The sequence below is a fragment of the Brachypodium distachyon genome, chromosome 3 (assembly GCF_000005505.3).
Source record: "Brachypodium distachyon strain Bd21 chromosome 3, Brachypodium_distachyon_v3.0, whole genome shotgun sequence".
Classification (NCBI taxonomy): Eukaryota; Viridiplantae; Streptophyta; class Magnoliopsida; order Poales; family Poaceae; genus Brachypodium; species Brachypodium distachyon.
The window spans coordinates 33,629,900-33,656,546 of NC_016133.3; the positions used below are offsets into that span (position 1 = coordinate 33,629,900).

The window sequence follows — 26,647 nt, forward strand, 5'->3', positions numbered from 1 at the left end:
GATTTGTTTCATGGCTCTCTGCCTCCGCCGCGCGCGCGTCTCTCCGCCTCTTGATTTTTGCACTTTTTTTTGGTTATTTCTCAGAATCATTGCATTCCACACATAATAGACATACCGAGTACCATGGTACATCCATACAACACGATCAATGCAAGCGTTCAGCTTGTTACCGGGTCATGTTTTCTCTGACATCAAACAATTGATTGTATAAACAACCTGCAAAAACAAAGCAAGACGTGGCAAGTTGTTATGCTGGACCCATAACGTAACGTACTCGCATCTTTTCCCGTCACTGGCCTTTTTCTTTGTTAGCCAGGAGTTCAGACTGTTCAATGCGGAGCACTTAGCACATGACAGCACACATCTGCTGCAGCTTCCTCTCGTGCCAACAAAGCGTCCACCGAAGCCCTATCCCAGTTCCCCGCCGTGCTTCCCTTCCCTTTCTCACATCACAGCCAACTCCACTTCCATGGATGATGATGGGCCCTTCAACTTCATCTTTACTAGAGTAGCTCTCTCTATATAAACAACCCCCTCTACCTCCTAGCTTACGAACCCCAGTACTCCACACATACAAAGCAAAGCAGAGCAGAGCAGAGCAAAGCCAAGAACCCACCGCATCTGTCTCGCCTCGTCATCGCCGTCCATTGATTTCATTTGCTGCAACCACGCCGCGCGCTACGTGACCGTAGAGCTAGACAGCGAACCAGTGATGGCGGGGGAGCGGCAGCGGCGGCGGACGGGGCTGGTGGCTGCGGCGGACGCGGCCTCGTGGTGCTTCGCGCTGTCGGTGGTGGCGCTGCTGCTGGTGAGCTCGCTCGGCGCCGGCGCCGGCGAGGAGCGCGGAGCGGTGGTGGTGCGTGGCCCGCGGCTGCAGTCGCGGGGGCCGTGCGAGGAGATATACGTGGTGGGGGAAGGCGAGACGCTGCACGGCATCAGTGACCGGTGCGGCGACCCCTACATCCTGGAGCACAACCCGCACGTCCACGACCCCGACGACGTCTTCCCGGGCCTCGTCATCAACATCACGCCCCGCCTCCGCGCCGCCTCCACCAACCGCTGATCACCCAAGCGAAACTCAATCCTTCACTGTTTCTCGGCGGCGTCACCCGTGCTCGAGTTTGAAGGCATGAGCCGGAGCAAGAAATTGTATGTTGCTAAGTGAAATGGACCATCTCCGACTGGCTGTGAAGAGAAAAAAGAAATTGCTCGCCCAACGATCTCTCCGTTTAATTAAGGTCTTCCTTCCATCGCTGAAACAGAGTTGGCCACTTCTTGCTTTGTTTGCTAGCCGAGGAACCAAGACAAGGTTGCCTGCCTGCCCGCGCGGCTGCAGGAACTGTGAATTGCACTGCAGGACTTTGGAACGGGGGCGACAAGTCAAGGACTCAAGGCAACGGCTACTTTTGGGGACTGCAATGTAGCCGTTTGATGTTTGCTTGTCCTTGCGTTCACTCTTTTTAATATGCCATCAGGTTCAGTCCTAACGGGGAAGAGAACACGCCCTGTGATTAAAAAGAAGTACCCGTGGAAGTCCAATATCATTCCAAGACCTTAGCATTGCTTCATCGCAGATCGAACACAAAACCTCGTCGCGAGAACGTAGACACCCCAACCAATCTACATGATGTCTATAGTATTGTTTATACATGACATGGAGTGGTATTAGAGACACTAACTGTCTAAGCTAATGTACATTCCCTCACAACTAGGGTGACTAGTTAACCCGAGATCCGCCAATGCAGCATTTTGACCAATGATTTCGGCCTGGTTTTCATATATTTTTCTTTTGTTCCTACTTTTTTCATCCTCCCCATATTCACTTTTCTCCACTTTTGACTTGTTTGTAATCAACTTTTAGTTTTCAAAACTACTAATCAAATTTTGAACTTCTGGTTTACAAATTCAATAAAAAAATGTAAGTGAAAAAATGGAATCAGTGAGAGCTTACCTGCAACAAGATCTGTGGTGCCCTCCCGGTGTGACGTGGTGGCAAAGACAGCGTGCAACGAGATCCGTGACAGCAGCGACAACGCAGAGAGAGAAAGGAAAACAGAGCGACACATGTAAGAGAGGAGGAGATATGGGGGAGAGAGAGGTCGAGAAAAGGAGAGCAGATGGGCAGTGGGGCCTACGTGGACGCATGTCAGATCGATCGTGTCGCACGATGCCTCGCAAGACAGTTCTATTGCAACCCTTCCTCTCTGAAACTCATGGTAACCGTTCACAAAAATCCAACTTTTTTTTTTGAGGGAAAACAACAGATCAATGATCTACCGCAAATTTTATAAATGAAAGTAATAATTACAGAGCTGATAACAAAAGATTATCAGGCAAAAAGGAAGCTAGAAAAGGAAGCTATCTAAAAGAGTCTACCCAAGTCTGAAACTAAGAGTATTTCTTTCTTCTAGCTCGATGGAAAATGAGATTCAGCTCATCTTTGAAGATCTTTTTACATCTGAGCAGCGAGGGCCGGATATTACTCAAGATGCACTCATTTCTTGCCCCCCATATGCTCCAACAAACAAGAATAGAGATTTCCATATGAAATGGCAACTTCACCTGTCTCTGTCCCTCCACAAAGATCAGATGAACATTATTGCTGCACAAATGCACCTAGCTAAGGCTCCTTTGGATGGTACATATTAGAAAACATAGAGGTAGAAATTAGAAAACATAGAATGTTCCACTCTCTGATGTGGTATGAGGTTTCCGTTCCATGGACTATTCTCCGACATGTGTTTTCATGTCAGTGGGTTTTTTGATACTGCAGAAACCCCTTTCTCTCTTGCTCCCGTTCTCTCCATAATCTCGAAGACTCTGTACTCCGTTATGAAAATTAATGGAATGGGGAGTAAGTTTGGTTTCTAAAAAAAGATACAACAACACTAGAGTTACTGTACGGTGAATTTCTACAGGATTCGAAGCACGAGAATTTTGCAATGGTGTGTTTGAATGTTGCACAGAAAATGAACATAGGTACTCCCTCTGATTCTAAATTCTTGACTCAAATTTGTCCTAATATGGATGTATCTATTCTTAAAAAGCATCTAGATACATGTAATATTTCGAAAACAATTTAGGATCGTAGGAAGTATTAACATAGGTAGTTTAGAGAGAGAGAAAGAGAGAGAGAGAGAGAGAGAGAGAGGACAAGGTGCATAATGCATTGGACTTTTTCAAAAGAACAAAAATGAGATTTGAGCTCACATTAGAATCACTACGACTTCTTTTGCTCTGGTTTAGTGGAGCGAAGATTCAAGCATGCGAAGGCTCTATGTGCATCCGATGGAGAACAAATGAACAATGATGTTTCTCAGCTCTCACCCTGGGTCTCCATTGCGGCAAGTAAAGCTCTATGTGTTTTGAAGTTCGCATGGGGTCTCAAGTGTCTGGTTTGTTTTTCTCCTCCCGCGGTTTGAGGACAACAACAGCTATTGATTGTGATCCAAATCCCAGTGGCCGAACCTCCGGATGCTCTCTGTTACTTTTCGGGAAATTGCGGAACTTGCTGCGGAACTTCCGGATATTCAAGAATATGCGGAACTTGCGGCCTCCAACCGGAACTTCCGGTGTGCCCGTTACGGATCTGAGTTGTCCTAATGCTCCTGCTATATATACCTCTTGTAAGCCGCCGTTTTGGGCCGAGTTCGCACGAGTTGAGTTCGTGAAATCTCCCAGGCGTTGTAAACACTCCCGTATAGTGAAGTTTCGCTGGTTGGCGTCCGTGGTTTTTCTCTCTCATTGTTTGAGAGGGTTTTACACGTTAAATCCATGTGTCCTTGTGCTGTGATTTCTTCTTCGTTCTTCGTTCTTGCTTGTCGCGTTCATAACAAGTGGTATCAGAGCCCCAACTTCTGCCTAGGGTTTGCGACATGTCTACCTTGAAGTTCGATCTGCCGCAGCTGGACTACACCACATGATTCTCGTTGTGGCAAGTGAAGATGCGGGCGATTCTCCCCCAAACTTCAGATCTGGATGAAGCGCTTGATTCCTTCGGCAAGAAGGATGAAAAGGAGTGGACTGCCGAAGAACGCAAAGATCGTAAGGCTTTGTCATTGATTCAACTTCATCTATCCAATAATATTTTGCAGGAAGTGTTGGAGGAGAAATCCGCAGCAGCCCTGTGGCTGAAACTGGCATTGATCTGCATGTCTAAAGATCTAACCAGTAAGATGCATGTAAAGATGAAGTTGTTCACCCATAAGCTACAAGAAGGTGGATCGGTAGTATCTCATATAACTGTTTTTCGAGAGATAGTTTCTGACTTGCAAGCTTTGGAGGTTAAGTATGATGATGAGGATCTAGCCATCTTACTCTTATGCTCGTTGCCTAGTTCCTATAGAAATTTCCGCGATTCAATTCTTTATAGCCATGACTCTCTAACCCTTAATGAGGTTTTAGAAGCACTTAGACAGAAAGAAAAGATGAAGTCTATGGTGCAGACCGATGGATCGTCGTCAAAGGCAGAAGTTCTGCAGGTTCGTGGCAGGACCGAGCAGAGGAACAACAACTATGGCAACCGAGATAAGAGCCGGGACGGAAAAGCTCGTTCAAAGTCCTGTGGAAAAGATAAGTTCTGCAGGTATTGTAAGAAAAATAATCATGTCATTGAAGATTGTTATAAACTGCAGAACAAGGAGAAAAGGAACGGTACCTACAAACCAAAAGATAAATCTGATGGTACTGGTAAGGCCGCTGTCGTTTCCATTGACAGCTTTGAGGGTGACTGCCTCGCTGTTCTTGCCGCTTGTATTTCCTGTGATGATGAATGGATTCTTGATACACCATGTTCTTTTCATATTTGTTGTAACAAGGATTGGTTCAGTTCTTATGAGTCTGTGCAGACTGGAGATTTTGTGCGTGTGGGCAATGACAATCCTTGTCATATTGTTGGCGTTGGGTCCGTTCAGATCAAGACCCATGATGGCATGACACGCACGTTGAAAGAGGTGAAGCACATACCAAGCATGGCAAGAAATTTGATCTCACTTAGTACCATGGATTGTGACGGGTACAAGTACGCCGGAGGGCGTGAACTTTTGAAGGTATCTAGAGGTTCTCTCATTCACATGATAGGTGATATGAATTCTGCCAAATTATATGTTCTTAGAGGTAGCACTTTGCTTGGTTTTGCTGCTGCCATTACATCTAATGATTATGATGATTGTGCAAAAACGAATATGTGGCATATGCGTCTTGGGCATATGAGTGAACATGGGATGGCAGAGTTGGTCAAGAGAGAGCTGATCAATGGCTGCAATTTGAGTAAGCTCGAGTTTTGTGAGCACTGCGTTTATGGTAAGCACAAAAAGGTTAAATTCGTTTCTTCCGTTCATAACATCAAAGGCATATTAGATTATGTGCATGCTGATGTTTGGTGACCCTCCCGTAAGACTTCTATTGGTGGTGCTAATTACATGCTTACCATTATTGATGATTACTCAAGAAAAGTTTGGCCTTATTTTCTGAAACACAAATCTGATGTTTTTGGTGCTTTTAAGAAGTGGAAAGTTATGGTAGAAAAGCAAACTGAAAAGAAGGCAAAAAATTTGCGTACTGATAATGGTGGTGAATTTATTTCTGATGCGTCTGAGGAGTTTTTTAGCAATGATGGTGTGATTAGGCACTAGAGGGTTGCCCGTACTCCACATCAAAATGGCGTGGCTGAGCGCATGAACAGAACCATCGTATCGAGGGCCCATTGCATGCTGTCCAATGCAGGTTTGAGCAGGCGTTTTTGGGCTGAGGCAGCTTCCACCGCATGCTACCTCATAAACAGGTCACCTTCTATTCCACTTGACAAAAAAACTCCCATTGAGGTATGGTCTGGTACACCTGCTGATTATTCACTGTTGAGAGTTTTCGGTTGCACCGCTTATGCTCACGTTGATAATGGAAATCTAGACCCTAGAGCTATTAAGTGTATTTTTCTTGGCTATGGTTCTGGAGTTAAACCTTTCAGGTTGTGGAATCCTGAAGCTAAAAAGATTTTGCTGAGCAGGAATGTTGTCTTTAATGAAAAAGTTATGTATCATGATACTTTGTCCACTTACTCCTCTCGCATTGAAGAGGAGACTTAGAGTGCAGGTGAAGCACGTTGATGAAATTGTTGACAACGATGATGCTCAGGTTGATAAGGGTAATGATGATGGAAACAATGATGATAATAATGATGATATTGTTCCACCCTCATCACTTGTTTTGCAGCAACCCACACGGTCTATTGCAGCTGACCGTCCAAAAAGGAATAAAGGTCCTCGCCCACGTTTAATTGAAGAGTGTGATCTTGTTTATTATGTTTTGAGTTGTGCAGAACATGTGGAGCATGATAGTGAACCGGCCACATATAATGAAGCAGTTGTTTCCGGCGACCGTGTGAAGTGGTTGTCTGTCATGCAAGAGGAGATGCAATCTCTTGAGAATAATGACACATGGGATGTTGTGCCCTTGCCTAAACAAAAAAAGGCCGTTCGCTGTAAGTGAATCTTCAAAAGAAAAGAGGGTTTGTCTCCTAATGATTCTATGAGGTTTAAGGCAAGATTAGTGGCAAAAAGTTTCAGTCAAATACCAGGTATTGATTATAATGATGTGTTCTCTCCAGTGGTAAAGCATAGTTCCATCCGTACTTTCTTTTGTATTGTTGCTATGCATGATCTTGAGCTTGAGCTTGAGCAGTTAGATGTGAATACTGTATTTTTGCATGGAGAGCTTGAGTAGGAAATATACATGGACCAACCTGAAGGGTTCATAGTTCCTGGTAAGAGGAGTTTGTGTGTAAGTTGAAGAAGTCCCTTTATGGTTTGAAACAATCTCATAGACAGTGGTATAAAAGGTTAGATTCATTTATGATCTCACGTGGCTTTAGTAGATCTCAGTATGACAGTTGTGTCTACATTAAATTTGTTGATGGATCACCCATATACTTGCTGTTATATGTTGATGATATGTTAATTGCTGCTAAGAGCATGAAAATAATCACTATTTTGAAGGCACAACTAAGTAGTGAATTTGAGATGAAAGATCTTGGTGCTGCTAAGAAAATCCTAGGTATAAAAATTAAAAGGGACAGAAAATCTAGGTTGCTATTTCCTAGTCAGCAAAGTTACATTGAGAAAGTACTTCACCTTTTAATATGCATGATGCAAAGTGTGTTAGTACTCTTATTGCATCTCATTTCAAGTTGTTAGCGTTGCAATGTCCTATTTCTGATGAAGATATTGAGTATATGTCACGAGTTCCCTATTCTAGTGCTGTTTGTTCCTTGATGTATGCCATGGTTTGTTCACGTCCTGATTTATCATATGTTATGAGTTTGGTCAGTCGTTACATGGCTAATATCGGTAAAGAACATCGGAAAGCTGTTCAGTGGATTTTCAGGTACCTCTGTGGCACATCCAATGTTTGCTTGAAGTTTGGCAAGACTGATGAGGAACTCGCTGGCTATGTGGATTCAGATTTTTCTGCCGACTTGGATAAGAGGAGATCCCTCACAGATTATTTGTTCACGGTAGGTGGATGTGCGGTGAGTTGGAAGGCAACACTGCAACCAGTTGTTGCTCCATCTACAACCGAAGCAGAATATATGGCTATTGCTGAAGCTTGCAAAGAGTCTGTTTGGTTGAAAGGTTTATATGCTGAGCTTTGTCAAGATATTTCTTGCATTAACCTGTTTTGTGACAGTCAAAGTGTTATTTACCTTACTAAGGATCAGATGCTCCATGAGAGAACCAAGCACATTGATGTCAAGTACCATTTTGTTCGCGACATTGTTGCACAAGGTAAATTGAAGGTATGCAAGATCAGCATTCATGATAATCCTGCTGATATGATGACAAAGCCTGTTCCTATTGCTAAGTTTGAGCTATGCTCAAGCTTAGTTGGTATAACTGTTTAGCCCTGGTGGCTGTTGGCGCCGAAAGTGTTTTCTTTGTTGTTTCAAGAGTTGTTGTTGTTCATGCTACAAGGAGAAATTTGCTATAAGAAGGAATTTGTCTCAAGGTGGAGTTTGTTGATTGTGATCCAAATCCCAGTGGCCGGAAGTTCCAGCGGAACTTCCGGCCATTCCAGGCGCCGGAAGTTTTCCGGCCCAACTTCCGGCCGAACCTCCGGATATTCTCTGTTACTTTTCAGAAAATTGCAGAACTTGCTGCTGAACTTCCGGATATTCAAGAATATGCGGAACTTCCGCCTCCAACCGGAACTTTTGGTGTGCACGTTACGGATCTGAGTTGCCCTAATGCTCCTGCTATATTTACCTATTGTAAACCGCCGTTTTGGACCGAGTTCGCACGAGTTGAGTTCGTGAAATCTCCCAGGCATTGTAAACACTCCCATATAGTGAAGTTTCGCTAGCTGGCACCCGAGGTTTTCCCTCTCGTTGTTTGAGAGGGTTTTTCACGTTAAATCCGTGTGTCATTGTGCTAGGAATTTTTCTTCGTTTTTCATTGTTGCTTGTCGCGTTCATAACAACGGCGACCGTAAGTTAGCTGGTGGAAATTCGTCTAGGGTCATGTGTGCTTTCTTGCTTCATAGTATCATATACTTCTCTTTTTCTAAGGTGCATGTGCGGAACAATCTCAAGATTGGTAAGTAAACTCCCTTTGTCTAAGCAGTCCATCACTAGTGCATTTCACAACCAATGCATCGCCGTCTGAAATAACCATCCATTTCCTTTTCTAAGGCTCCTGCAGCAGTTCTTTGCACTTGCGAACCGTCTCCGCATTATTCAACACATCTACTCCCGATCTACCCGCGCGCGAACTTGGGGTTTATAAACTCAGCAAACATTTCGCGTCTCTGAAGCGGAATAAGGTTCACCTAATCCGCCGGCGCAAAAATGGCACTTTGCCGCGCGATCTCGGCGGCGCTGGTGCTCGCCGCCGCCGTCTTACTCGGCTCGCTCTGCCCCGTCGCCCTCTCGGAGGACGGTGCGTACATATATTCTGCCTTCCGTGTTTCTTAAGTTGTCACGACTCACGATTAACGTGTCTCATTCGTGCGTGCAGAGCGACTGGAGAACCTGCGGTTCGTGCAGCACGCATCGGACGCGCCGCTGGTGTCGCACTTCAACTACATCATCGTGGGCGGGGGCACGTCGGGGTGCCCGCTGGCGGCGACGCTGTCGGAGCACTCGCGGGTGCTCCTCCTGGAGCGGGGCGGGCTGCCGCACGCCAACATGTCGAGCCAGGAGCACTTCACGGACGCGCTGGCGGACACGTCCCCGGCGTCCCCGGCGCAGCGGTTCGTTTCGGAAGACGGGGTGGTGAACGCCCGCGCCAGGGTGCTTGGCGGAGGGAGCTGCCTCAACGCGGGCTTCTACACGCGCGCCAGCAACGAGTACGTGCGCACCGCCGGGTGGGACCCCAGGCTGGTGAACTCGTCCTACCGCTGGGTGGAGCGCGCGCTCGTGTTCCGGCCAGGCGTGCCGCCGTGGCAGGCGGCTCTGCGGGACGCGCTGCTCGAGGCCGGCGTCACGCCGGATAACGGCTTCACGTTTGATCATGTCACGGGGACCAAGATCGGGGGCACCATCTTCGACGGCAACGGCCAGCGGCACACGGCCGCCGACTTCCTACGGCACGCCAGGCCCAGGGGCCTCACCGTCGTGCTCTACGCCACCGTGTCACGGATCCTCTTCAGAAGCCAAGGTACTCTTTCATGATCCTAATTTCATGTCGAACTACGCAGAAAGAAGTAAGAACGACTTATTTTTGTGCCGTGACACTACTGTAGAGGGCGTTCCGTACCCGGTGGCGTACGGGGTGGTGTTCGGGGACCCGCTGGGGGTGCAGCACCGGGTGTACCTCCGTGACGGGGCCAAGAACGAGGTGATCCTGGCGGCCGGGACGCTGGGGAGCCCGCAGCTGCTGATGCTGAGCGGCGTGGGCCCGCAGGCGCACCTGGAGGCCCACGGCATCCAGGCCCTGGTCGACCAGCCCATGGTCGGGCAGGGCGTCGCCGACAACCCCATGAACTCGGTGTTCATCCCGTCGCCGGTGCCCGTGGGCCTCTCCCTGGTGCAGGTCGTCGGCATCACCAAGTCCGGCAGCTTCATCGAGGGCGTCAGCGGCTCGGAGTTCGGCATCCCGGTCTCCGACAGCGCCCGCCGCCTCGCCGCCAGCTTCGGCCTCTTCTCTCCTCAGACCGGGCAGCTCGGCACGCTGCCGCCCAAGCAGAGGACGCCCGAGGCGCTGCAGCGCGCGGCGGACGCCATGCGGCGGCTCGACCGGCGCGCGTTCCGGGGCGGCTTCATCCTGGAGAAGATCCTCGGGCCGGTCTCCACGGGGCACGTCGAGCTCCGGACCACGGACCCGAGGGCCAACCCGGCGGTGCTGTTCAACTACTTCCAGGAGGCGGAGGACCTGGAGCGGTGCGTGCGGGGGATCCAGACGATCGAGCGTGTGATCGCGTCGCGTGCCTTTTCGAACTTCACCTACTCCAACGCCTCCGTGGAGTCCATCTTCAGCGACTCGGCGAACTTCCCCGTGAACCTGCTGCCGCGGCACGCCAACGACTCCAGGTCGCCCGAGCAGTACTGCAGGGAGACCGTCATGACCATCTGGCACTACCACGGCGGCTGCCATGTCGGCGCCGTCGTCGACGACGATTACCGGGTGTTTGGGGTAAGGGGGCTCAGGGTCATCGACAGCTCCACCTTCAGGTACTCCCCCGGCACCAACCCGCAGGCCACCGTCATGATGCTCGGCAGGTAAACTCGTCGAAGTCTGAAATGATTAGTTGTGTTGATCTGAATGACCTTGAGTAAAAACACTAGTGTTCTGAATCTGCACAGGTATATGGGAGTGAAGATTCAGGCCGAGAGATGGAGGAAGTGATCAATCAAGACATATATATTTCAGGAATGCCTAGGCGCCAAATTTCCATGTAATCCAAACCGAAAAAATTGTATTTGGAGGTACCTGGTTTAGAACAGATTTGTTTATTTTATTTTTCCACTGAAATTTTACTCTTCTAGGCATAGGCTTAGTACCTGTTTGTTGATTCTGAATCCCTTGATATGAATTGCCGAACATTGCAAAATAAAAAGGAAAAACTTCCGTCGCAGAAGCAATGTTGAAGAAATACAGCAAATGAAATTTCAGCAACGTGGAAGGATGCTTCGAGCAACACTGCTTTAAAAATGAACAAACGGAGGTCGGAGGCCAATATTCCAGGGACCAATTTCCGTGGATAACAAAACAGTAACTGAAAATCACGAAACCAAAGGTCCAACATCACTTCAGAATACTTCGCAGAATTCATTTACAAGAAAATTTTCGTTTCCTTGATTTACACAGTGTACCGTGGTATCTCTTGGTGGGCTCTTGAGTCCTGACGTTTTGGCTCCTGGGAGGCTGAGTGGCACTTTTTTTAACACAATGTGACATTAAAAGAAAACACCAAAGTGACATTACAACCAGTCTTAAACAAACAAAACAGGAAACATAACAAATAAAGGGGCCTGGAGCAAGCACTGCCCAGAAAAGTTGTGCTTAACGCAGGCTAACCGAACACAAGCCACCAGTAAAGAAAAGCTCTACTTCAGACTTCAAATCGGTTAATCCGGTCACAAATCAAGGTCAAACAATACTTCAGAATACTACGCAGGATCCATTTACACTAGAAATTTCATTTCCTAGATTTACATGGTTGTATCTCTTTGTTGGTGGTTGCTACATACTCCCTCCGTTCCATAATTCTTGTCGAAATATTACATGTATCTAAACGCTTTTTAAGAATAGATACATTCATTTTTGGACAAATTCGAGACAAGAATTATGGAACGGAGGGAGTACTATAAACGTGATGCTCCCTACACAAGAATCTGGCATCATTCTCTTATCTCTATACAGGGACCAAATACATGTACAAAGAATATGAAGACAAATAATAAAGAAGGCACAAATTACGTGGGGAAATAAACTTGCAAAATTCTCCCTATCCATGTTATCAGTAACCAGAAAGTGCTACTTGCCTATTACCGTCTTTGTTGTCCAGCACACCCCAGATGTCAACTAGCAATTGTATACTTGCATAATCAATATTCATATTGTGAGGTTTTCTTGGATAGCAACAAAAGAGCCACAAATGTTTCCGCCCATGTCTGGGAATGTCGTACAACCTGGCAACGGTTTCACCTTGCCTTTACGGTCAACACTTACAGGGTACTTCAGCAGGTGGCCTCTCATTTCAGTAACATCATTGGCAATGAACTGATCCCAGTTCTGTTCACCTAGATGCCGAACCCGCCTCATGCATTCTAGGCTCTCTGGATGATTAAAACCATCCTCGATAGCTCCAATATGCTCAGCCCAGAGAGACATTCTGTAGCCGTAAATCTACATGAGAAATCAACGAACTTGATTTATACTATGATTCGATGAAATATATCATAAATATATTAGAACCGCAAAACATGAAATAAATACACCTATTATACTCCCTCCCAAATTTTTGTACTTGCTGTATAAGAATGTGCACAAAAGTATTTTATATATTTCACATACAAAGTGTATGTCATGACTCATGAGAAATATTTATGTATCATTGCGCGCTTAATATTCTAATATATAATAAGAAAAGGTAAATTTATATTGGCTTATCGGAGATAGTTACATGTCCAGAATGTAAAAAATAAACGAGCCACAAAACCTATGGTCAAAATCTCAAAATATGAGCTCAAAAGAACAACTCTGTCTTTCGTGGTACAGCAAACCGAGCTTAAAACATGACTCTTACCTGTCCACGGGGGGCAGAAATCTTATTTGCCCATGTATACTGTGGTTGATATGCTCCCATTGCAATCTCAGTATCTCTGATCCCTTCCATGGACCTCTGGTTTATATTAGCTGATCCAATAATCACATATTCATCATCTACGATCATGCCTTTTGAATGTACATAAACCATGAATCTCCTATTTTTCCTAGCTTGTTCCTGAATAGCGAGTACCAATTATTTTCATGCCAAAGGTCAGAGATTGCATAAAAGCAAGTACAACTAAAATACTGTGAAAAGTTCAAAGTATTCTAAAAATAATGCAACCTTTTGGTACAGCATCAACACAACTAAAACAAATCACCGGGTCAAAAAAAAAACTAAAACAAATCACTCCAGTCGTTCGTCCAAACGTCTCATATCTCTGCTACTATTGGAAGCACGAGTCGTCGCGGATCAAAAAGATGTCAGTCATCCAACCAGCCAAATCCAACGTCCCATGTCGCTTCATTGATGTATGATGTACATCATGTTTTAGTTACCTACCAATGCCACTGGTCTAAGCATTTGCCCTGACCCCACCAATTATGAAACCCTATTAATTACAAATCAATCCCATTAAATCGCTACCAATTGGAAAGCTTTCAATTAATTATGGAAACCCTCAATTAATTACAAATCTGATACTTTAAAATTACTCCAATCATTTGAACATCGCACCCACAATTTTTCCTGTATTAGTTGACACGTGCAGTGCACGTACACAGTTACTAGTTAAACAAAGTGCGAAAGTGACGAAAACCTAAATTTTCAAGCAGCATCTACACCTGAAAGAGAATTTATGCATATGAACGCCATTTGGTCTTCATTCATGACCAAATAAAAGACCTTCCATAAAGCTCCTTTAAAACTAGTGAAGCAAGAGAGCAAGAGATAGAAAGGAACTGAAGCTTCGAGATTGTGAAGCATGCCAGTACTTTGCGCAAAAAAAACAGAGAATTCTCAAGCTGAGCCCATACGAAGGTCACATAAGGTTAACTTGTGTTAACTAGTCTATTCTCTATAACGACATGAACTAAAACAGTTCAACCTTACCAAAACAAAACAAAAGTACAAGGGATCCCCAGCATAGTATGCTAAAACTTCAAAGGAAAATAAGAGAGATCTCACACCTGAGGATTATTTGCAGTACTTGGTGTGCTAGGGCTGTCATCAACTTCACGATTACCAAGACAAAAGAAGTTCAAGTAATCCTGAGGCTCATATATATCATCAAGACCTACTTCTTTCAAGGCCCTATATATTGTCTCGTACATCATTTGCATTGTTTTGTTCTACAATATGAGAGGAAGATAAAAGATGCGATTACACTATAATTAGAATGAGTGTGCTCTATCGGGACGAATTAGGCACAAACAGAGGTGCTCAATCGAACCTGCCAGTAAAGAATTCTTTGTGTAGGAGCACCAGTTGGGTTGCCCTCAGGCCACATAGGAAGCACTATGTAAGCAGAAAACCTCTCATTCGCCTTAATCTTGTTTGCAATTTTTAGAGCAATTTCAATTGGTACCAAATTATTAGCCCCTGAAAGACAATGATTACAATCATGAGTTAGGACCAATTAAAGAGTTTGGTATATTCTGCATTTCCTTTAGATGGATGCACAATCAAACAATGAATAAACTTGGACTGTGCAGTGATTTCGTTGATTGCTGGGTGATTGTTCATTAGTTCATATAAAAGAAGAAAAGGAGAAATCTAGACTACATGCTTACCGATATCTTTGTTAGAATCCCAATTAAATGAAGAACCGATGAAGTACTGATTCTCAATATAAATAAAGTGTTGGGCTCCCCTGATGGCATTAACATAAGCTGTATGTATGCTCATATCAATTAGTACATTCTTCCCACAAACAAGATTCTGTCAACCAAAACACAAGTGTGTTAGTCAAAAGCGCAATATGCAAAAATAATGTTGCCAGGTGTTTCCACTATCAGTTACCATCTTGGTTGCTTCTCGTGGATCCTTGGGAAATCCCTTGGCAGAGTTTGAATCAATAGATCGAAACACCTGAATTTCACAGTAAAAGAGAGTTAGGTGCCTGAGTTAAAACAAGAACATTTTGGTTCTCCCATTAGCAAGTCCTGCAACTACCTGAACATGCCATGTCTCAGGGTCATTGTCGCTAAAATATATAGCATCATGAATGTTTATAATGTCAGGTATTCGTTCAATCCTTAGAAGTGCATCATCATTTGATTTTGCCAGCTTTTTAATCCCATGGCGTTTGGAGGCCTTGTACCAACGCTCCTCAAAATTCTGCAGAACATCATAAGCTGCTGGACCGTCAATCCTGGAATGCAAGTCGTGCCATGGTTCCCTTGGGCCACGGGCATCAACTGCCTGGACATGACAAGGAGGTACACTTTCAGAGCAGCGACAAAAATAAACTGAGAATTGGGGAGATGCAACTATTCTTCATAACATAAGATGATGTTCTTTTCATGATTAAGAAGGCAACATCACAAAAGGTTCGTACTATCAAAAACTAATAATCCAGTAATTGTTACACGAGAAACTGAACCAAGACAGAAGTAAAAGAAAATTGTACAAAAGGCTTCGATTTATTATGAACTAATAAAAGGCTTCGAGATACGATTATATGACAAATGAATGAGGCACTTACAGCAAAGTTCGGATTGTAATAGTCCTCCTTGTGCGAGGTCTGAAGAGTCCGAAACAGAGGATGCTCCGGTGTATCATAGCGCCCACCACACAAATCAAGACCTCCAACAAAAGCAATTATTTTTCTTCTATAATTGCCAGCATCAGCATCCACAATAACTGTTTTCTGATGATGAGTAAATATGGTTCCCGTTTCCTGGTTTTGAAGACCTTCATACGTTAAATAAATGACACTACAAATTTCTACAGTACAAGATTACTTGGTAAAATAAATAGTTGCAATTTTTTTCTCCCACCCGCCCGCGAAAACCCGCGGCCGCAATCCATTCAAGAAACATAAACGGAGCAGAAGTTCTTACAAGCTTGAATAATTGCATTTTGTGATACTATAATATATATCTTATTTTACCGGTAAAGTAGTAAGATCCTAAGATTATTCTGAAAACATGTATGGCTGGTAGACAAACTAAAGCCTCAATAGGTGCAGTGAACATAATACTCTCCATGACCCAACAAATGATATACTCCCTCCGTCCCATATTAAGTGACTCAAATTTGTCTAAATATGGGTGTACCTATATAGTAAAATACGTCTAGATACATGTAATATTTCGGCACTTAATATGGGACGGAGGGAGTATTATAATGGATAAGCTTGCATGCATCACAATAGGAATAACCTGTTGTTTCACCCAGCTGTGACGTTTCCCAGCAGATCTTGGGCAAAGCAACACTTGAACAGAAGAGTGCTTGAAAAATCGACGTGTTTCCTCATCTCGTGTGCCCATGAATCCATCCTAGAAGTATATCAATAATTCAATGTCAGGAAATATAGGATCACATACGGTACAAGTATCTAACAAAAACATCCATAGAAACTATGGGCAATAGTTGAACAAATATTCTCTCAATAAACAATATGCATATAGATATTTTAGCAAATCCTTTGACTTGATAGACACGGATATATTGGTATTCTGCAGAAACAGCCACTTAATCAACTGAGCAGCTTAACATCCGAAAAGAGATAACAGCAATTAGAATACTGGATGTATCATAAATTATCAGTTTGCATGCAAAATTATGTTGCTCGTGTAGTGTACAGACCTCAAAACAGAAGTTTTGAACTCTGAAGAGTACGTACCATCTTAAAGCCGAGAATACTCCGTGATGTTGGATCATCCCATACAAGCAGCAACACCCTAACACCTTCCTGGGACTTCATCTTCAACAGGTCCCCAAGTGACGGCACCTTCCCACCTTCGTCCCTTATGAGATGGATCGTGTGGAAAACTGACCAGCCCACAATGTAAATCAACCGCCGTGCTTGGCTTATGGCATTGTACATGTCACGCCAGCATTGACCGTGTTGGTAGCGCAATCCATGATCAAGCCATATATCCGGTAGACAACCATCCGGCACATGTGCATCCTGATAAAGGGTCACCCTCATGCCACGGCGCAGTGGGAAGTAAGTATTGGGCACTCCAAGGCAGTCCGGACCAGCAATGACACCATGGTGGTACATCGCAAGGCGAGCCACTGGGATGTACTGTATGGAAAGGCGCAGTACAGCATCTCGAGCGCACGGCTTGCCATTGGGCTCGAGCACGGGGAAGACATCCTCGATCTTCTCCCCAGAAAGGAGCTTCTCAGCAGGGATGGCCACAGCGCCAATGAGCTGAGCGCCAAAGATGTCACTGTCTTTGACAACAAACTCAACCTCAGCAGCCTCATGCCCGACGGGCACGAGGAAGTTCTGCGCCCAGACCGGGTTCTCGCTGTTCGGAACAACGTAGGTGCGAGCAACGGTGGCGTAGGAGACCTGGATGGTGACGTAGGGGTCGCTTGTCATTGAGGCGCTGGACATCTTGCCACTGACGGAGCCGGTGAGGCGCGGTCCGAGGAGGTCTCCGACCCTCTTGGAGAACATGTCCTTGTTGGGGAGGTTCCTCGCCTCGTGCACCCAGATATCGAGGCTGCCGTGAAGCAGCACAACCTTGAGCGACGCCCTCACGCCGCCATGCTGCGACCCTCCCGCGGCGGCGCCGTACGGCACCATCTGCATCCGACCGCCGTGGCTACTTCCGCTGCTCGGGAAGGAGGCAGAAGGCGGCAGGACGGATGGGGAGGACACAGCCGGCGGCGCGTAGTCGGCGCGGTCGGAGAGGCGCATGTTTGCGAGCACATCGGCGATGGGGTAGTGCGGCGCAGACGCGGCGGGGGATTCGGGGGCCGAGGCATGACCGTGGGCATGGGGCTGCTGCTGGTGGTGGAAGCTGGAGCTGGGGGAGAGCCCCGGGCTCGGGTAGGGGGAGGGGTACGCCGGAGAAGGGTCGTAGCCGTACGGCGAGGGAGAAGGCGGCGGAGGGTACGCGTGCTGCGGTTGCGGCGGGTACTCGTGCTGCTGCGGCTGCGGCGGGTACTCATGCGGGTACTCATGCTGCAGCTGCGAGTGCGGATGCGGAGGGTACGCTTGGTGCTGGTGCGTCGTTGGAGGTGGAGGGTAGGGCTGGAGCGGGCCGGAGTGGTGCGCGAACTGCTGCTGCTGCGGCGGCGCCGGGGAGTAGGCTGGGAAGGTGGGCGACGGCGCGAGGCAGTGGGACGCCGGCGGCGCGGCGTACGGCGGCGGGTACTGCTGGTACTGGTAGGGGTACGGGTAGGGCTCCGGCTGCTGATGCGGATGCGGATGCGGCGGGTACTGGTGGTACTGGTGCTGCCGCGGCTGCCCTTGCCCCCCGTGGTTGCTTCCCTCCATCGCCAACCGCCTCCGCCAACACCTCGGGTCAGCAAGTTGGTCTGGTTAGAAATGGGGGCGGCGGTGGCGTGAATATGGACGGGGAAGAGTCGTGGGCGGCGACCAGACCAGCACGACGGTGGGATGGAAAGGAAAATGCGATCGAAATCGGGGGGAAACAGAAACACGGTCGTTGGGGTTGGCCGGGCCCGGGACGGCGGCCAGTTGGATTCCGCTTCCGCCCGCCCGGCCGCCAGGATGGGTTGTGTGGACGTTTCCGACGTTGACCGGTTCGTGGATTCCTCGATCTGCTTCCGAACCACGCCTCGATTCTGACGTCCGAGGCTTGTACGATATGCATATGCACGTGGGGCCGGGGAGTCAGCCTCTCCTGGAAGGTTACGTGACGTGATTGGATCAATCAAGGTGATTATATTATGGGTTAGTAGGGATGAACTCTTTCTCCTTCTTTCTTCTGAAAGGTGGAATCATGACCTGCAGCGAAGGCTCTCGTTGGATTCATAACTTAAAGTGGTTTGCTGGGTCAATCTGATTATTTTAGCCCAAGTATGAACCCTGAATTTGGCACGAATTTGTGAGTTTGTGATGAGAATAAAGTATGGAGTACTCTCTTTGTTCTTTGTTCACTGTCCAATTTTTTAGACTAACCAGCAAAAGATATTACTCCCTCCGATCCTAAATTGTTGTCAAAATATTACATGTATCTAAACGTTTTTAAGAATAAATACATTCATATTTGGACAAATTTGAGTCAAAAATTTAGATCAATATATTTAATGATAGATTTAATAATACTACTCACTAAGCTGAACTTGCTATACTCGGAGCGCTGTCCAACTTACCTGAATCTGTCAATATCCATGTAATCGCCCATCAGGCTGTGATTTTGCATCAAGGACGTAAACAAATGATGGTGGGAAGCGTGGCATGTTCTGCGTCAACGACGTCGGGTCTCGGCAGCATGGTGCAGTAGGGTCTCGGTGGAAGACGCGTGATGATGGACGCGTGCGGGCGGTGGCGATGTCTGGCGTTGTGGTGACGTCAATGACAGGCCTGACAAGGTCAATGCTTTGCTCCCTGTCCTAAAGATGGGTCTGCGAAAGATGGCGGCGGCTGATTCTGGAGCATGCACATGATGTGTGCGCCGAGGATCTGCTGTACCGGTTGTGCCCCTGTTGCGGCCTCTGGATTTTGGTGATGTGCGTTGGTGTGTGGTCAAGTCATGCAGCCCATCATTGTCACCTCATTCATCAAGCTTGTAGTCATTGAGACCGTTGTCGCAAGAGATGTGGCTTTGGGTTGTCAATGTATTCATTTTGTCAGATTTATTGAATAATATAATTAAAAAAAGTTGCACAGGGGTTTCATCCTCCTTTTCAGGAAAAAGAAAATTTGATGGTGTGAAGCAGTCTCATTCGGCGCATGATCTGTGAAGTGCAGTTTCCGTGCCGTGGTCACCCCAGAAACAGTCTAAACATTTGATTGATTAATTCTGGATCACAGCAAGAGCATTCACGGGAGCTGGAGCAATTTGTGTGCACGCTAAATGATACTACTAATAATAGATCGTGGAATTTGGCATCTGCCATCAGTGAAAGAGGATGTTTCTAGCCTTCTATGCGACACCACAGTTGCCATGCTAGCTGCAAATAGAACCATGGAGCAAAGTTGCAATACTAGCTGCTGTCTGGTCTTTTGGTTTTCAGGTGTCTAAATTCATCGGTATCCAGAAACTACAGTGAACAGGTTGCCATAATGCTGTTGTGCTCGTTGGTGCATTTGCCCGACTTGCCTGCAACCCATATTTACTTAAAATCTGATGCCTATCTATACTATCAGGATGTGGAAAAATGTACTTTGCCATTAGCCATATTTCTTGTTCAAACTACCCCAGAGATCACAAGCAATTACTACATACTTACATAACCAGAATTCATATTGTGAGGTTTTCTTGGATGGGCACAAAGGTGCCACAAATGTTCCCACCTGTGTCTGGGAATGTCGTAAACCCTTGCAAGGGTTTCACCTTGCCTTCACGGTCAACACTTACAGGATACTTCAGGAGGTGGCCTCTCATCTCAGTCACCTCACTGGCAATGAACTGGTCCCAGTTATATTTCCCATGATGACGAACTCGCCTCATGCACTCTAGGCTCTCTGGATGGTTAAAATCTTCCTCGATTGCTCCAATATGCTCGGCCCAGAGGGACATTCTGTACCCATAGATCTGCATGTGAATCACCAACTTTGATTTATATATCACTTCGTCCTTCTTTTAGTTACTACTCCCTCCGTTCCTAAATACTTGTCGTGGTTTAAGTACAAATTTACACTAAAACCATGACAAGTATTTTGGAACGGAGGGAGTATTTTAGAATGCACACAAAGGTATTTAACATTCGCAGACAAAACTGTACTAGTAGTAGACTTGTCATCAGAAGTGCTTGCTTCTTTGTATTCTACTACATAATAAGAAATTTTACATGTGAAATGAGCATATCTGAGACCATTTCATCTTCAAAACGACAAGAAATAAAGATTATGAAGACATCTCAGCTCAAGTACCAAGAAATGTGATGCGGCAATGAGCTTGAAACATCAGGCATTACCTGTCCACGGGGGGCCGAGATCTTATTCGCCCAGGTGTACTGTGGTTGATACGCTCCCATTGCAATCTCAGTATCTCTAATGCCTTCCATGGACCTCTGGTTGATATTAGCTGATCCAATGATCACATATTCATCATCCACAATCATGCCTTTTGAATGTACATACACCATGAATCTCCCATTTTTCCTAGCTTGTTCCTAAATAGCAAGTGCATGAATATCATGTCCAAGGTCAAAGAGATTGCACAAAAGTTACTATACCTAACATCTGCAGATAATTCTTATATCTTCAAGTACAATCAAAAGAACAAGACCTTAAACCATCTCTTTTTAAGAACTAGTGTGATACCGCTATTCACAGTAAAATCCATCCGTAGAGAGACAGAGACAGAAAGGATCTGAAGCTTTGGCATTGCTGTACATCATGGATCTCGTCACAGAGGCCAACAGAATCATGTCAGTACTTTGCGGAGACAAACGCAAAGCTGTCAAGCACTCAAGCTCAGTCCACGTGAAGGTCGATAAAGTTCAACACATCATAACTACACTCCATTTACTATTACTAGCAACTGTATGTGCTATGCACGTGTCAACTAACACATGAAAAATTATGGGTGTGAGAAAAAATATCAAGACTGTCATTTTTAATTAGTGAGATTGATTTTTAATCGATTAATGGTTTCCATAATTAATTGAAAGCTTTCCAAATTAGTCGCGACATGAAACTAATGGAATTGCTTGTAATTATATGGTTTTCCATAATTGAATTAAAACATGTTGTAAAACATACATCATTGAAGCAACGGTAAACGTTGGACTTGCCATCTGAGAATTTTTTGGATCCACCACAACTCGTGTTTTTAACAGTAGTATAGATAACTGAATACTAAAACATTTCAACCTTCCTGAGACGAAGAAAACAGCTAGGGATCAGCGGAGTTTGTTGCGACTTCGTATTCTAACCTGAGGATTATTTGCTGTATTTGAAGCACTAGGACTGTCAGTGACTTCACGATTGCCAAGACAAAAGAAGTTCAAATAATCTTGAGGCTCATACATATCATCCAAACCTGCTTCTTTCAAAGCCCCATAAATTATCTCATACATCATTTCCATTGTTTTATTCTGAAATGTTAGAGAAAGAGAGGAAGATGTGATTCCAGATTCCACAATATAAAAAACTGGTATGCTCGATAGGAACATATAAACAACTCATAATGGACAAACAAAGGTGATATGTATAACCTGCCAGTAAAGAATTCTTTGTGTTACCCTGCCTGTTGGATTACCCTCAGGCCACATAGGAAGTACAATGTATGCAGAAAACCTCTCGTTCACCTTAATCTTGTTTGCAATTTTGAGAGCAATTTCAATTGGCACTAAATTGTTAGCCCCTGAAAGACAAAGATGTTACACCTGGTGTATTCTGTCTTTTCGCAAGACTAATACTAAATCAAGGAATGACAAAAATGTACTGTACACTAGTTAGGCCTTATTTCGTTTCAAGCAACTTTGCCATGACTGAGATTAAGGAATGTTGCCAACCACAATGTGCCACGCACAACTCTAGGCCATGCCACAATTTCTTAGGTATGTGTTTGGTTCCTGGACACAGGTCTGGCTTGGCACACTTCATTATCCATACAGCAGATGTGTTGTAGACATAGTTTTTTTCACTATTTTTTGCCACACTTGTGACTCCAAATTTGTTAGCTACATTTTTTTGGCAAGTCACACATTGTCTAAGCTTAGTTGTGTCAATGTTAGCCATAAACCAAATATGGACAAAGCCAAAGTGTAGCGAAAAGAATCAGCATCAGACTCGTGGCAACTTTTGGGAAAGAGCTGAGTCTACCGCAAAGAACATATCAATAGTAAAGTGTGGGAAGCCACAACTGTTGCAACCAACAAAACACACAATTAAGAAATTGTGGCACGACTAAGGTTCGGTGTGGCAAGCTTTAGGCTGGAAACTAAACCGCCCCAACTTTTTAAGAAGAGTGGCTGAATGTGCACTATTTATATAAAACAACAAAGTGAGTACTCTAAACTACATGATTACCAGCACGCTTGTTTGAACCCCAATTAAATGAAGATCCGACGAAGTACTGATTCTCAATATAAATGAAGTGTTGTGCTGTCCGGATGGCATTGACATAAGCTGTATGTATGCTCATATCAATTAGTACATTCTTGCCACAAACAAGATTCTGCAAGCCAAAACATGAGCGGTAGTCAAAAGCACAAACTGCAAAATATAATGTTGCTGGGTGTTTCAAATTTCAGTTACCTTCCCGGTTGCTTCTTGTGGATCCTTTGGGAATCCCTTGGCAGAATTCGAATCAATAGACCGAAACACCTACATTTCAAAGCAAAAGATAGTTTGTGCCCCAAAGTTGAAACAAGAAGCAAGGAGAAACCTTGATTCCCAAATTACAGATATAATGGAAGCACCTGAACATGCCATGTCTCCGGATCATTGTCACTAAAATATGCTGCATCTTTAATGTTCATCATATCAGGTATTGTTTCAATACTCAGAAGTGCATCATCATATGATTTGCCCAACTTTTTAATCCCATGACGTTTGGATGCCTTCAACCAACGCTGCTCAAAATTTTGCAGAACATCATAAGCTGCTGGACCATCAATCTTGGAATGCAAGTCATGCCATGGTTGCCTTGGGCCACGAGCATCAACTGGCTGCAAACAGATGAGAAGAATAATAACTTTCTAAACAGCAATCAATAAACTTGGAGCATAGGGCAGGATGCAACTCCTTAAGAACTCCTATCGATGATTAAGAACCAAAGACCACATAAGGTTCCTACTCCTATTGGCTTGGCTTCGGCCTTTGTATTGTTGTTTTCTTTTTTTCTCTTTTTCTTTTTTTGTTTTGCCGGCTGTACTCACGCTTCTTGCGTCTTCTTCTTAATGGAAATGACGCACTGCTCGGTGTGTTCGAGAAAAAAAGTTTCCTACTCTTCTAAAAACTAAGAAGACTCCAGTAAATATTGCATGACAAACTGCATCAAGACACAATTATTTGACAAAGAAATAAAAAACTTACAGCAAAGTTTGGATTGTAATAATCCTCCTTGTGCAAAGTTTGGAGTGTCCGAAACAGAGGGTGCCCAGGTGTATCATAGCGTCCACCACACAAATCAAGGCCTCCGACAAAAACAATTATTTTTCTCCTACCACAGCCAGCATCAGCATCCACGATAACTGTTTTCTGGTGATGAGTAAAAATGGTTCCTGTTTCCTGGTTTTCAAAACCTTCATATGATAAATAAATAAATAGCACTGAAGAACTGATACAAGACAAGATTACTTCACGAAATAAATAATTGCATTTTTTGCAGGGAAGAAATAATTGAGTTTTGTGCAGCTATATATTTTATTTGCTTGGTGAAATAGCAATAACTGCTGCTATGAAGTATAACACAACAGTATAGTATTATACTTCAAGTTTACATAAATCATGGACGGTAAATGAACTAAAATCATACACAATCAGTAGGTTCACCGAAAATAATACTTTCAGTGACAAACAAAACATGATCCATTAAATTGGATAAGCAATGGGTTTGTATGCCATCATGACAGGGATAACCTGCTGTTTCACCCAGCTGTGCCGTTTCCCAGCAGATCTCGGGCAAAGCAATACTTGAACTGAAGAGTGCTTGAAAAATCTACGTGTTTTCTCGTCTTGTGTGTGCATGAATCCATCCTAAAAGTAAACAAATTGATAAAATAAGGAAATAAGGGACTGCACATCATACATGTACCTAAAGAAAATGCGTTATAGAAAATTAGAAGAATAATGAGCACTATACCCTCAATATTATCTATGTGACAGCTGGATAGTACAGTATATCAAATCATTTGGCATGGCCCTGCACCGTCATGTAAATACTCACTCCTTTTTAATTTAATGCTATCACAGTAGGAGACTGATCTCCTTCTGTTTTCCGTCAGACATGGTAACCACATATATGTGTATCAGTTTCTCTTATAAACAAATATAGGTGTGCCATCTTTAATCTGTTTAGCAGCTTAACATTTGAAAAGGCACAATAACTATTACGGAGTATCAGATTGGTTGTATCACAATTTTTCAGTGTGAATGCAAAATAACCTCAACACAACAGTTTTGTACCCTGAATAATTCATACCGTTTTAAATCCGAGAATGTTCCTTGATGTCGGATCGTCCCATAAAAGGAGCAACACCTTAACTCCTTCCTGTGATTTCATCTTCAACAGGTCCCCAAGTGATGGTACCTTATCAGCCCCGTCCCTTATGAGGTGGATCGTGTGGGACACTGACCAACCCACAATGTAAATCAAACGCCGTGCCTGGCTTATGGCATTATACATGTCACGCCAGCATTGCCCTTGTTGGTAGCTCAATCCATGATCAAGACATATATCTGGAAGAGAACCATCAGGCACATGTGCATCCTGATAAAGGGTTACCTTCATGCCACGGCGCAGTGGGAAGTAAGTATTGGGCACTCCAAGGCAGTCCGGACCAGCCATGATACCATGGTGGTACATTGCCAGGCGAGCCACTGGGATGTACTGTATGGAAATGCGCAATACAGCACCTGGAGCGCACGGCTTGCCATTGCGCTTGAGCAGAGGGTAGATGCCTTCGATCCTGTTCCCAGAAATCAGCTTCTCGGCGGGGATGGCCACAGAGCCAATGAGCTGAGCACGAAAGACGTCGCTGTCCTTGACGATAAACTCTACCTCCGCTGTCTCGTGACCGACGGGCACAACGAAGTTCTGCTTCCAGTCGGGGTTCTCGTTGTTGGAAATGACGTAGGTGCGGCCGATGGTGGCGTGTTGTGAGAGCTTGATGATGACGTAGGGGTCGCTTGTCATTGAGGCGTCGGACTTCTTGTCCCCGACGCAGCCGGCGATGCAAGAACCGACGAGGTCGCCGATCTTCTTGGAGAACATGTCCTTGTTGGGGAGGTTCCGCGCGCCATGCACCCAGATGTCGAGGCTGCCGTGGAGTAGCACCACCAACAGCGACGGTGCCATGCCGCCGTTCAGCGGCCCTCCCTCCGCGGCGCCGTACGGCACCATCCGAATCCCTCCACCGCCGGGGCTGCTACCGCCGCTCGAGAAAGGGGCGGAAGGCGGCAGCGCGGAGGGAGACGACACGACCACCGGCGCGGTGTCATGGGGGCTGGAGAGGCACATTTCGGCGAGCACGTTGGCGATTGGGTAGTGCGGCGCGGAGGTGGCCGGGGATCCAGGGGGTAAGGCCCGGCGTGTGCAGCACTGACGGCAGGTAGGACTCGAACGGTACGAGGTGGCACGGAAACTGCTGCTGCTGCGGCGGCGGCGCTGGGAAGGAGACCGGGAAGGGGGTCGGCGGACGGCGGCGGATACTGCTGGTACTTGTAGAGCTCTGGTTGTGGATACGGCGTGTAATGGTGGTAGTGGTACCCTTGTCCCCCTCCCCCGTGGTTGCTTCCCTTCCCCTCCATCGCCGACCGTCTCCCCCGCGGCCTTTGGGAAACTTGATAAAGTGATTAGAGCCTGTTCAGGGGCTCCACTCCACCGGCATGTTTGAGAGGGTTCCACTTCACAACTTGAGCAGTGGAGCAGGTGAAGTCGTTCCAAACGTTCTAAATTTCATCGCTTAGCTGGAATGAAGCCATATACCTCTAGTTCATTTTACTGGAACCAAGAAAAAGGTGTTTCACCTGCTCCACTTCACCTAAAGTTGGAATACTTTACCCACCAATGCCATTAGTGAACCGAACCGTTATCTTTCTATCCCCACATCCGACTCCTCGTCTACCCCAACGCCCAATCCCCATCCATCAACAGAAAGAGGCGGAGACGGGCAG

General features: G+C 45.6%; 4 protein-coding genes across 6 annotated transcripts; 2 read left to right on the plus strand and 2 right to left on the minus strand.

The window, feature by feature from the left end:
• The first annotated feature begins 348 nt into the window (after positions 1 to 348).
• Positions 349 to 1,779, plus strand: LOC100821016. Its single transcript, XM_010236627.3, has one exon. The coding sequence runs from the start codon at positions 713 to 715 to the stop codon at positions 1,061 to 1,063; it is 351 nt and encodes a 116-aa protein (XP_010234929.1). The 5' UTR covers positions 349 to 712; the 3' UTR covers positions 1,064 to 1,779.
• Positions 1,780 to 8,619: 6,840 nt separating this feature from the next.
• LOC100839838 (protein HOTHEAD) lies at positions 8,620 to 11,084 on the plus strand. The gene is made up of 4 exons (XM_003574177.4): positions 8,620 to 8,930; positions 9,009 to 9,650; positions 9,736 to 10,711; positions 10,796 to 11,084. The coding sequence occupies exons 1-4, from the start codon at positions 8,840 to 8,842 to the stop codon at positions 10,836 to 10,838; spliced, it is 1,752 nt and encodes a 583-aa protein (XP_003574225.1). The 5' UTR covers positions 8,620 to 8,839; the 3' UTR covers positions 10,839 to 11,084.
• A 443-nt stretch (positions 11,085 to 11,527) lies between these two features.
• On the minus strand, positions 11,528 to 18,429 carry LOC100821936 (phospholipase D gamma 1). Its single transcript, XM_010236629.3, has 10 exons — positions 16,553 to 18,429; positions 16,089 to 16,205; positions 15,410 to 15,604; positions 14,878 to 15,126; positions 14,725 to 14,793; positions 14,496 to 14,643; positions 14,156 to 14,304; positions 13,893 to 14,054; positions 12,742 to 12,939; positions 11,528 to 12,341 (listed from the first exon to the last, which is right to left on the minus strand). The coding sequence occupies exons 1-10, from the start codon at positions 18,164 to 18,166 to the stop codon at positions 12,048 to 12,050; spliced, it is 3,195 nt and encodes a 1,064-aa protein (XP_010234931.2). The 5' UTR covers positions 18,167 to 18,429; the 3' UTR covers positions 11,528 to 12,047.
• A 1,580-nt stretch (positions 18,430 to 20,009) lies between these two features.
• Positions 20,010 to 26,319, minus strand: LOC100822244 (phospholipase D beta 1). Of its 3 annotated transcripts, XM_024461274.1 has the most exons (12): positions 24,954 to 26,135; positions 24,392 to 24,508; positions 23,846 to 24,040; positions 23,230 to 23,478; positions 23,066 to 23,134; positions 22,838 to 22,985; positions 22,021 to 22,169; positions 21,739 to 21,900; positions 21,625 to 21,626; positions 20,925 to 21,030; positions 20,775 to 20,885; positions 20,010 to 20,399 (listed from the first exon to the last, which is right to left on the minus strand). In XM_024461274.1, the coding sequence occupies exons 1-12, from the start codon at positions 25,989 to 25,991 to the stop codon at positions 20,100 to 20,102; spliced, it is 2,646 nt and encodes an 881-aa protein (XP_024317042.1). In that variant the 5' UTR covers positions 25,992 to 26,135; the 3' UTR covers positions 20,010 to 20,099. The 3 variants fall into 3 exon arrangements, with proteins under 3 accessions (XP_024317042.1, XP_010234932.1, XP_024317041.1); XM_010236630.3 differs by lacking the exon at positions 21,625 to 21,626 and having other exon boundaries at positions 20,010 to 20,393; positions 20,776 to 20,973; positions 24,954 to 26,319; XM_024461273.1 differs by lacking the exons at positions 20,010 to 20,399; positions 21,625 to 21,626 and adding an exon at positions 21,125 to 21,190 and having other exon boundaries at positions 20,834 to 20,973.
• Between the last annotated feature and the right edge of the window lie 328 nt (positions 26,320 to 26,647).